Here is a 12819-nt window from a genome sequence, read left to right as displayed (position 1 = left end):
AGTGACTTAACTTTATTCAATAAATCAACTATTTCAAGGGATTCAAAAAGTTAAGCTGATTATGAAGTTTGTGTTTGAGTCATACATCAATAATCTCGTGGCAGCAGTTTAAAAGAATTTACACCAACTTGCTCTTTGCAAACACATAATTACATAGAATAAAGATAACTAATTATTAGTTAGGGCTGTTCACATTAGCTAGGCAGCAGGATTGAACAGGGGACACCGAATATTTATTATATATTTCTAGTTCAAAACCAAGAAGAATGTTACCAGAGTTTGGCTTGTGAGAAAGTTGATTTATGAATAGTGAGGTGGTGGAGTTGGGGATGGGGGGGCGACTAGTGAATTAGTTGAGTCATCAGGAATGTAATGTATAATACACTTTAATAATCCATTACATTATCAAGTGTACAGCTGAATGGTAGCAGAGTTGTTAAAGTTGTTCCAAATCGTGTACACATGGATCTATGCGGCAAGTGACACCTAGCTTTAAAACCTTTCTTCTATTGTATTAAGTGAGTGAAAATATAGGTTGGCAGATCCAGCTAACCCTTACAACAATTTTAAAATAAAGATTGGGTGGGGGCATTGCAAGAATGACCAAAGTGTTGCCAACTATGGCCCAAAAGAGTGTCCTAATCACCATTACCTTACAGAAAATAAACTAAGATATTAACGAAATAACTTTAAGGAAGAAACAATCAACAAAGAGAACAAGACAAATGACATAAGAAATAATGATGACTTCCACCATGACAATGGTCAAGATGGTCATAATATTCAAGAGTGATGATGATGATGATGATGATGATGGTAGCTAAACTTGACACAATTTGTGGGAAGAGTGATTGTATAGACACCAATATAATAATGGAATGTCTTTTACCATCAACTACCCTCCACTCTCAGAGGTATAACTTGAATTCAGAATGTAGAAGAATGAAGATCAATACGTTTGTTGTGTGTGGCTACAAAGTTAAGTTCACTTCCTAACCACATGGTTTCAGGTTCAATCCTACTGTGTAACACTTTGGACAACCTCAGAACAGCCAGAACCTTGTGAGTGGAATTATAAGACAGACAACTCAAAAGAGCCCATGGTGTGTGTGTGTGTGTATGCTTAGGTTTCCTTCTCTTGATATTGCATGTCAGTTGTAAATGAGCCTTTCTATCATACTGATGGTGTCTATTCCCAGTCCTCCACAGAGAAAAATATTACTTTGCTTGAAAATAGGTGAGGGTAACAACAGGAAGGGCGTCCTACTATAGGAAATCTATCTCAAATTCTGTCTGCACACATGGAAAAGTGGGTGATAAACCAATAATGATATATTAAGAAAGCAACCAAACTCATTATTCTATATCATTACTCAGTTCAATGTGCCTCCCTGCAACCTTTTTAAAGAAGTCACAGCTACCACAGCATTCAAGCAACAAACCACTCCTTCAGGGCTGACTTTAGCAGATTTCCTGTTGACTGATGCGGGTTTAGCAAAAAAAAAAAAAAAAAAAAAAAAAAAATCACTGACCCTACCTACCTACAGTTATACGTGTGAAAGTCATTAGCCTTGATGTCTTCTCATTGAAATTTAATACCAAAAACAGTCAGACTTGACCCTTTTGCAGAGAGTGCAGGTATGACCAAATGATCAAGTTCCTGGTCGCATCCCATTCTATGGCAGCTTAGATAAGTGTTTCCTACAAATGCTTTAGGTTGATCCAAGTCTGTTTGTAAGTGAAATTAGGCAAGCAATTAGCTATGCTTCAATGGGACAGACTCTAATGCGTTACCATTTCTCTCCCACAAGTATTGGAAACAAAGTCAGGAGTACTACAACTCTTCCTCCTTTGACTTAAACCATAATTTCTAAAAATCAAACCTGAACCTTCAGCCACCTCTCAGAAAGGGTTAAAACTATTTCTGAGAGAAAAATCCCAGTTCTAACCATTGTTAAATTGTATACACTGACTTATCCTGCAAGGCCTAAGATTCAGAAGGGAAAGAGAAATGTGACTGTGTGGTGTTCATGGTTTCCTGAAAGACAACAGAAATAACAGTAAAATTAAGTGACAACAAACGGGCATCAAAATTAGATGTCAACATAGTGTTTCACATTTTCTCACCAACCAGGCAAGTCATTTGGTTGATAAGAGTTGGGAACTAGTTTCACTTTGTAAAAACTAAATCACTGAACGGCTTTTACCAACACAGGTCATCATTAGGAATCTTAATTCTACTGTTTCACTTTAATAAATACACCTAAGCATTTAAATTGATTCCACTCTTCAGAAATTCATGGCAGTATTCTAGGCATTGCAGACCAGCTGGGATTGAAAGTAAGATGCCAACATCATGTAGGAATTGCTTCTAAGAATATTAAAGAAAAAAAAGAGAGAGAGAGAAAGCTTGACAGAAGAAATGTCAGTTGTGAATGCAGAATAAAGATGGGAGTAATGGAACCCAGGTAAAACTCAATATACAAAGTTACAACTGAAAGTATTTTAAATGATCCCTTACCCTTTCAACAATTGTGTAACCACTGAATGCCTGGTTAGTAAATTAACTTACACCTAGGGTACTCTCTTAATAGATATTCCAGAAGCCCTACCCTCCGCAGGGGCAATTTCACTGCAGCTTTCAGATAAAACAAATGTAAGACTACAGAAACTATGTAATATTATAGAATTGGGTGTCAAGCAGAAACCTCAAATTAGGTGTGAAAACCTAAAAAAATGATCTCAAAACTCAGTCGAGGAACAAAATAATTTGTTTTAAGATATGTTTCCACTCCAGCCAAATATATTTACAGCTTCCTTTGGAATACAGGATATATTTACTCAACTATTTCTATTAGAAAGCATTAACAATCCTACTTCATTAGCAAATTCACCACACAAAGTAGTACTGAGTTTTTAAAAAAAACCATACAATTTATTGTTGTGTAAAAATAAAAACAAAACTATTTGAAGTTGAGTAAAACAAGAAAAGTAATTCTGAGAGAGGAAGAAAGATGATTATGTTTGTGTAAACAAACACAAATGGGCAATAGTTGTTAGGTGTGAGAATGGTTGGGTCTGGGGTAGAATTAGTGTTGAGTGAGATCAACTGACTGGACAAATCAATTATCAAAAATGTTCCAGCTGTAAACAACCATGTTATTTTTTTAAATTTTCTTTTAAGGTTGTGATTTGAGGGTTACTCCATGGTTGCTATACTTAGCAAAGGCTCCCTTGATTCATAGGGGTATGGTTGTTAGATGTGGACTGAAGAAAAATGGGAAGATTGAACATCAAACTTTTCAGGTACCCTTATATTTTGATGTATGGGTAACCTTTCAAGTATAATCTAACAAACTGGATATTGTATTTGCAATGAGAAAATTAAGAACTTTACTTTGTGGTAGTAAACAGAATATTATTAAACTATTGTTTATTCATATTGTGTTCACAGAACTAAAAGCATAGTTAAGGAAATCTTTAGAAGTCATCATCATCATTATCAATTTCCTGTTCCTCCAAACTGTCATGAATTGAGTCAACAATACATCAGATTTATCTTTCATCATCAACATGACTGTATACTCATTGCCTAAAATACCAAAATCCAATTCTTCAATACCAGAATGAGTGTATCATTCAGATGGTACCAAACACCTCGAAGGCCTTTTTGATAACAAAATCTTTGTTTTTCTAGAAGGAGATAGCGCTAGGGTAGTTATACAAAATAGTTGACTATAAACTTGATGTCTATTTTCAGCTTTGTTGACTTAAGTAGGTGTAGCAGGAGATTTACATGGAACAGCAGTTAACAATTTTCTCTCTAAGGCAGTCTTTTTTTCAGTTTCACAAAGGTTATGGTGACCCTACCCCACACAACAAAATGAGATTGTAACCCTAGAGCTGAAGTACATTAAATTAGGGATATAATTAATACATTAGGGTTTGTATCAGTGACTGTATGTACAATTTTGAGTTTAGGCTGGCCCAGAAAATAACATTTTAACATTATACTGTAAAACTATATTGTGAAATGAAATTGACAACACAAATGCTATCTTATACACTCTTTACAATACGCGATATCGTATTTATTTATATACACACAGAGAGAGTTAAAAGAAAAGCACTGACCTAGTCAATATAATTACACGTAATTCGAAAGAATTTACAGGACAAAGACTTAAATTGTAAATAATAAAGCCACACATTTATAGAAGAAAATAACCTGATAATCATATAACTTCAGGCACGAAAGGAAAAACCATTTCACAGACTAACCAGGAGTTTAACCGTTTGTTCTATAAACATTGAAAATTAAAATTTCTAACATTATCAAATCAAAACTCTGGATCTTCTTCGTAAATTTGTATCTAGTTCACGTCTCGAAATTGCTGAAATCTGACCAAAATAACTATACACTAACGGAAAAGAGGTGATATATTGGTGACAAGCAATGAAATTAAATCAATGACCCATCCCTAAAATAGGGGAAACATCAGTCAGTATGATTGCATTCCTTTAAATCACACATCATAACATACAACCGTGTACATTGACAGACTGGATTCGTATTTCAGAGACTCCATTGAAATATGTAGCAACATTGTTGTTGTCTGATGTAGCAGATCTAGAATCAAAGGATATTCCAGACATGACCATCCCGTTTTTTTTTTCTTGTTTGTTTTACACTATTTCATTATCATTTTTTAATTACGATGGCAGATTTGCCTGCTGTTTCTAGCAGGTCGAGCGACTACGTAGAGGCCAAACCCCTTTTGCACGTTCAAGTTGCCTTTTTCGACTTAGGTCAGCTCCGGTTCTGTCCATCTATATTCAAAGGTGCCCCGTCTATGTCTACCTCGTCTCCCTTCTGCAGACAACCACGACTGCATTATCCAGTATGTCCTTTTTTTTTTAAGACAGTAGAATGTAATTTAAGGGAGATTTGGTTGCTATTGCTATCGGGTCGATTAACCACTTTGGCTAGAGTAGTACAGTATGGCTGTGACCAAGTCACATGGTCAGCTCGACGGTTAATTTGAAGGACAAGCTATCAGCTCTGAATCACAGAGTTGATAAAGAGAACAGGTTTAATTGGAAAATGTCAACCGGAAGTGGTGTGCCTCGACAAACACTTTATGTATTGTGAGCGAGCGCACATAAATGTGTGTGTGTATGTATATATATATATATATATATATACACACACACACATACACGCACCAATATATGCATAATGTATGTATAAATACACAAGACAATCCTCGGTACATGAAGTTGAAAGTAAACCCCTGCTAGGATAGGTCTTAACATACACATATGTAGATGCATGCACATACACACACACATACCTTTCACGACAATCCCAACAAGTACCTCGGTGCGAGAGTACTGCCATGCTGAGACACTTCCACACAGTGTGTTGGTGTGTGTGTTGGTGTGTGTGTGTGTGTGTGTGTAAAAAGCCAAGCATGGGCTTATTTTCAACCTCATGTACTTAGGATACAGACGACAACGAAAGTACCCCCCATGCTGGGCCTCCTTAACAGGTCGACATTAAACCCCACAAAACGTAATTACGTAGGTGCGAAAATATATTTACGGAATTAAAAAAAAGCAAAAAAAAAACAACAGTTTATTTCATGAAAGTGAATAATGTGCGATGATGTGGGAGATGATTAATAGGATTGCATTGAGATCGATTGTGATTTCTGGGGTGGGGGGGGATGAGTAACACAATAATATATATATCGGCCCATATTGAACAAGATTGTTGTTGTTTCGCCCCAATCATTAAACGTATTCCAACCATGGCTGTCCTGCTTCTATTTTAGACATAACCCACGTAGGACTACTTCATCTGAAGCATCACCATAATAATGTAGAGTGACTTAGCTGCTATTTCTAACAGGTCGAGGCTCTCTCGTTGACTCATAAATGAACAGGTAGTGTGGTGGGGGTAGCTAATTATAGATTATTATAACGAGGAACTACCCCGAAACTATACAATCTGGATAAATATATTTACCAGTTACAGTCAGAGGCTTAGAAAAGCTAAGAGTGTTCTAGACATTACATTCCAGGCGGTAACTCTTGTATTATGTGTGGTGGGACATTTTATCCCCAGGGAATGGCACAAGTGGAGAAACAAAAGATCTGGAACAAGCGTGAAGGAAGAAGAGGAGGGGAAAAAACGAAACAAAGAGATTTTAAAATCGAACAGAATTAATGATGAAGATAATAACACTGAGGTAATTGTGTGGTCATTATGGAGGTTTCTTATGATGAAATCTAGGCAGGAATATTCCAAATGCAGTTGTAATAGTAATAACTGATGATGATGATGATGATGATAAAGTTGCTGGCAGCAGTTGCCATGTCTGTGGATGTTGCTGCTGTAATTTAGTGAATGAAATAACACAGGTGACTGAAGTGGAAGTATAGCAGCCAGAAAAATACTAGAGGAGCCGCTCCTTCTTTATTTAAAATCCGGAGGAAGATATTAGAGATAGAATAATAATAAACCGAGAGAGAGACTTTCTGCCATTGTGGTGGAAGAATCATCTCGAAGACAACCAACTTACGTCACTAAAATTGGTTGACTTGCAACATATTTGGAAACATTAAAAAAAATGGCAGCTCGTGAGGAGTGAATGAAATTTCCCCCAGAAATGTTGAAAACCCGTGGCAAAGACGGGGACCATTCCTTGCTAGGTCCATATATTTCCGACAATGTTCTTGTTGGTTGTGGGAAGGAAGTAGGTTAATAGTACTTTAATGTCTGTTGCCAGTGGATGTAGCAGGCAGCAGAAATTGAGGAAGCTAAGGGTTAGATTATTATTATTATTATTATTCGGTTAATTATGATTTCTGCACATGAAGCTGGACAAGGGATGAGAATATACTGGGTTAATGGTGGTGTGATGCAGGGAACTGATGAAAATGGTGTGAAATAAAAGAAGAATAGAGCTGACATGTAAAGCAGGTGGCGACAGGGAATCCAGTTTAAAGCCACGGAAATTTAGAGACATAATAAATATATTAACAGCCGTATACAATCAGTCGGGAGTTTGCTTTTAATTTAATCAACGGTTTTCCCCCCATCAACCTCTTGCAATAAAACATTAATATTATTTAATAAAACATCAATTCTAAGACATCTCTAAAGGTTGCTCCGTGTTTTATATAAGGTCTTAATAGAACAGGCTGAACGAACAGAATTATCGACATCAACAGCAGTAGTCGAAACAAAACACGACACCAGAAATATTTTCATTTATAAAATAGTGAAATATCATAATATAATCGTGTTTCATGTGTGTGTGTGGTGTCGGGTGAAAGACGTGACAGGTATTTGTCAATGAGTGGACATGGATACATACCTTCTTGAACCAGGCCATGGCATGTAATGGGTAAAACAACCCCAGCCGTCAGAGTAATAATTCCCGGTAATATTCCTTCCACTGGAGAGGATGGAGTTTAAAAAAAAAAAAGCCAAATGGGACGTTCAAAGTATATTGTAAGGAGATGAAAGACTGGCCATGGCATCAGGAGGGTCAAATGAAAGGTAAATGGATGAAGGGGAACGAGCGTGGTTTCCTTCCACAGGTCGTCTTAGTTGTTGTGTGTCAATTAAGTATAGAGGCCTGATGGAGTTGGTGAACCAGCAGCAACTACAACAACAACACGCTGTTGTTTATAGTGTCTAGTTGGAAATATGACTGCTGCTGCTGCTGCTGCTGCTAATAATGCGGCAGCGGCGGCAAGGAATGATGGCAGCAGATGCGCGGTCGGGGAGGGGGGTCGGTCGTTACAACAAGTAGGGAGTGAGAGATGCAAGCAAGACGGCGGGAAGAAGGGATAAATCGACAGGAAAGAAGGAATGAAAATAAACTTGTAGACAGAAAGAAAAAAAAAGGACTGAAAGAGCTTCAACTAACTTATTTAACAGATATATACACATGTATGTGTATATATATATACACACATACGTATATATGAAGTTGAAGAAACAACTTAAAAGCTTGCTATCCCAGTGAAAGTTGGGGCGGCGGGGGGTGCAGATAATTCAGCTACATCAATGTGGAGAAAGAAGAGATATAAATATACGTTGGCGATACTATCTGTTATGGGAGCAAAATAAATGTAAGAAATTGTTGGTGGTGGTGGGGACAGATTTTTCTCACTCTTGAAAGTGTGCAATGAGCAACGGGATTGTTGAATGAGGGAAAATCTTCGAAAAGTAACGACTGTGTGAAGATGATAAGGACAGGAAAGATACAGTTGTGTCGCGCTAATAATAGTTTAGACTAAATATTAAAGATAGTTCTTTGCCAAATAATTCAAAACATTAACTAAATCACGTGCAACCTTTTTACTTTTTTTTTTTCCCCCCTTACACAAAACAGCTTACAAGGAAATGTTGCGGGGTGGGAAATGTTTCGTATGCTGTTAGAGTAACAAACTGGGGTACTTGCTGTCTATGGGAATGTGTCTGCACACACACACGTATGTGCAAAGCGAATGCTCAAAAATATGAAGCGGGTAGCAATTAGAAAGAGGGGTAACTAAATGAAAGACCATTCATTGTTCTGCTGTAGTTGACAGGAAATGAACTACTTTGGAATATATTTTTAAAAAAGAAAGTGTTCTTTATATTTCCAGTGTAGATTGAGTAAAATGTAAAGAACCAACAGTAGAGAACACCTCACATTTGGGAGTACAGGGTAGGAGGGAGATGAACTAATAACATTTATTAAATGAGCCATTCCTTAAATAGGATGACATCAGAGATCTGATGGTGCATTTCCTTACATTGAAATTTATGGCAATAAATATTCCTAAAATATTTGTTGGCCACTAAATTGGTGGGGGGGGGGTATCATTCAAGAGCAATAGGAATAAAGTTTGGTTGAGGAATAAGTGACAGTGAGCCACTAAGTTATTATAAACTCAGAAAGGCCTCTTTTAATGAATCAAAAAAGATGAAAACTAAAAGATTAAAAAAATACCAAATAATAAACAAGAGATGTGGAATTGGAGTAATAGTCTATAAAACGGAATTACCATGAAATGACATTGGATTTATAAACAAAAACCTATTTTCTAGAACAATGGGGCCATAAACTGATTTGCATCAACTAGAAACTAAATAGCTTACTAGGAGCTTGAATGAGAAAGACATGGTTGTCACCACATCCTACCTGTCTTCTAAGGCTTTGAGACTTTATATCTATGTAAAATACCAACATTATCACATTTATAATAATACACTAGCACAGAATTAAAGCCTCTTTTCTTCTCTTTTTTACACCCCAATGAAATAAAAGGCTGCATGTTTAGGAAGTGAAAGTAACAGATGACACTAGAGATGATCAGCATTGATCTATTTGATTAAATGGCAGTGCTCCAGCATGGCCACAATCTAATGATTGAACCAAATTGAATAGTATCATCTATTATCTATTACCCTTTCTTCCTGCAAAAAACTGGATCTTTGATAGATTTAGAATCTCTTGCCACCATTTACAAGATATCAGCAGTCAAAGGCAGGTTTTTATGCGACCAGAAAAGCTGTTATTTGATGCTCTCTGGAATATAACAGAACACATTAGTACTTATGATTCTATCAAACATTCAAGCTCTTTAGTACGAGTATCATCCCATCCAATTTGGTTAATATTTTCCTAGCTACCCCCCTATTATTCTAGCCCTTTTACCAACCTCTACATTCTATTTAATGAAACTGCAATCTGCTCTTCAGTTTTCTTTGCATTGCTGCACTGGATTCATCAATTTTATTGATCCAAGCCATCACAGACCTTATGTAACACATTACCACAACTCATAACATATTACATTATACTACTAAATGTTATTATGCTTTAAATGTGATTTTTCAAGTAATTCCCCCCCCCCCAGCAGTCTCAGTATATATCTTAAATACGTTGATTTTATTTTAGAATTTTTAGAAATTTATTTTCATGTTATTAATATCACAACCAATGTATTGCTATCATAAAAGAGATAATACTGCGACACCTCATTTAAAAACAGTCCAGTGAGCATGGATTGATGACTTAGTATATTATATTATATTATATTATATTATAATAGAAGGAAAAAATAGTTTATTTTTTAGATGCAGAACAATAGAAGAGAGATGCCAGTAGAAGGAAACGAATTTGAATAAAGACCATAATTGTACTAAATAATATAACTTTGTAAGTCTTTAGCTATTTTATAGGAAGACAATACCAATAACTGTGAAAGCTACAATAAAACATGATTCTTAGATACCAAGGATAGAGAAAGCATGTGATTCTAGATTAAATCCCACTACACAGAATTTTGGGCAAGTTTTTGCTGCCATTGCCTTAGGTTAACCAATATCTTGCAAATGGAATTGAGTAGATGGAAAATGTGTAGAATCCTATCATATGAACTGTAGCTTTAGACTTTGTGTGTCACCCAGCTCCACCCCAACACCTTTGATTACTTTTGAAGAATCCACTGTTTCACCAACATTGAGACCAGGTGTCTGGTTTGAAGATACAACACTTCCTCCAATTTCAGGTTCAAATGAGGCCTGTGAAGAAAGATGTCCCAGTTATGACTGGAATAGCAGTTTACAAGCATGTGTGGTAGAGTGTGGTTTACAGGAATTTAGCTACTATTTCTAGCTGACCAACCAAATACACAGAGACTCTCTCACTGACTCACTGATGGATGCAAAAATATATTCATATTGTCGACACAAGCTTTTATCATTAACAGAAAAACAAGACAACAAAAGGGTAAAAATAAGGCATGGATTCTTTCATTTGGGATTGAAATTCAAATTATTTAAAGGCCTTCATTTCATAGTCGAATAAAAAGGAAATTTTTAAAATAAAAACTTTCTTAAAAATTCAAGCCTTCAAAACTAACAAAAAGGAAGTTAAAATATCTGTAACAGAAAGCGGCTCATATTTTTCTGTTAATAAATCATGTGTATGTATGTGAGGGAGAAGGTCTGTATATTGGAGAGTCTGTACTTGTGTAAGGAAGGGTGTGTGTTTAATTATAATTGTGTTAAGTGTGTCATTAGAAGCAACAGGAAAAAGAATTTGCCTTCACAACATTTCATACAAAATGAGTTTTGTATGTAATGTTAACAACCTATACAACGATGTCACAGTTGATTGGCATGAATATTATTTCATGAAGATATGGTTCATCTAAAGGGACTGGACCAGCAAAAATTTCAGCCAAGGAAAATGTGATTCTGAGGAAGTAAACTTTATTTCAAATTTCAGGAAAACATTATAAGAAGTTTTAAAATACAGCTGCAACAATTTTAGTAACATTATCTTCCAAATCTAAATGCAAAAAAGAACAAACTTATGTCTTTGGTAGGTACAAACTTTTAGCACAAAATACCAGCTTCTATCACAATCATCTACGATTTTCCTTTACAAATTGAGCATGCAATAAGAAATTAATTTCTAAGTGTTGGTAAATTAATGTTAACTTAATGTTGCAATGAGTAAATTCTAAATAAAGAAACGGACGTGTTTCAAAATGGTATGTAATTGATGAATATAGTAAAGACGAAGAATAATGTTAGAATAATTTAAGAACTGAGATTTTTTTTAGAATATCTGAAAAACGAGGAGTATTGTACTGTATATATTGATAAAATAAACTTTTGTTGCATTGGAAAAGGATGATAGATGAAGATTAAAGATTTTCCCTATACATGACTTTTCAAATAAAGTGAGGATCAAGAAAGTGATATGACCTGGGTTGATGGACCAATCAAAAATATCAAAAACATCAGCAGTTGATAACAAATAAAGAATAGGTCAACACAGAACAAATATTGGTAATCGAAATAAAGAAACGATCACCATGGGACTAAGACTATTTGTAAATATCAAAGTCATTCTATATTTCCATATTATTGTAGTGTACAAAGCATGTATTATGACTGAGTGTGTACTTAAGTTTTTGAAGCAAATTGTTATTAGTACCAAATGGATTGTTCTTCTGGCCACTTAACATTGTGTGTGCGTGCATATGTGTGTGTGTGTGTGCGCGTGCACGCGTGCATGCATGTGTGAACAGTGTCAAACATTATTTTACAATACAACGAAAAAATGTGTAGGTCTAGATATGTAGGAGAAAGAGTAAAAGAGAAATTCCATAACTAAAAATTCATATCTAGAGTGGTTGATTGTAGAGAGCATGGTGGAATAGAAGAAATAACTCGAAAGTACATAACTAATTATATAAGACTATTACTGGGACAGCAATATACACAGTGGAATCTCAGATTACGAATTTAATTTGTTCCTGAAGGCTGTTCATCACCCAAAATGTCTGTAAACCAAAACTTGTTTTTCTCATAGGAAATTCAAGAGAGGTGGGCACAGTGAATTCAAGCAGGGATGTGCACTAAGCAGAAGCTAGACAGCAATTGACATTCTCCTGCCAATACTCCCAGCTTGTTACCAACTGTTGTTGGTGGATTACATGTTCAGTACATGAGACACTCATTTGTCACCCGAGACATTTTATGTTTGAATAATTGTTCCAACTGATTTGTTCATGAGAGGCACTTGTAAACCAAGGTTCCACTATAGTTGACATAATGTAGTGTTATTGCTAACTCAGCAATAAACACTATACTGTTATTGTGGCACAGCAGTATACAGTGTTAATTCTGTATTGTGTGATTGGTCATATGGCAGTCATCATCATCATCATCAAATATCTGTTTTCCATCTTAGCATGGGTTGAATGGTTTGACAGGAGCTGGCAAGCCGGGGGGGG

The 12819-nt window shown here is 35.8% G+C and overlaps 1 protein-coding gene across 8 annotated transcripts in view; it reads right to left on the bottom strand.

The window, feature by feature from the left end:
* LOC106884484 (activated Cdc42 kinase-like) overlaps positions 1-12819 on the bottom strand; it is a 244007-nt gene that overhangs the window by 65912 nt on the left and 165276 nt on the right. Inside the window, exon 1 of one of the 8 annotated variants that reach the window (XM_014935892.2) lies at positions 7386-7746. The exons of the other annotated variants lie outside the window; for them this stretch is intronic. Coding sequence (XP_014791378.1) covers positions 7386-7403 — 18 coding nt within the window. The 5' untranslated portion in view covers positions 7404-7746. Of the gene's footprint in view, positions 1-7385; positions 7747-12819 lie in introns of those variants that run through there. 8 annotated transcript variants of the gene reach the window in all.

The sequence above is a fragment of the Octopus bimaculoides genome, chromosome 12, assembly GCF_001194135.2.
Source record: "Octopus bimaculoides isolate UCB-OBI-ISO-001 chromosome 12, ASM119413v2, whole genome shotgun sequence".
Classification (NCBI taxonomy): domain Eukaryota; kingdom Metazoa; phylum Mollusca; class Cephalopoda; order Octopoda; family Octopodidae; genus Octopus; species Octopus bimaculoides.
Note: the sequence above shows the minus strand (reverse complement) of the source record. Positions and strands in the feature narration are given on the sequence as shown.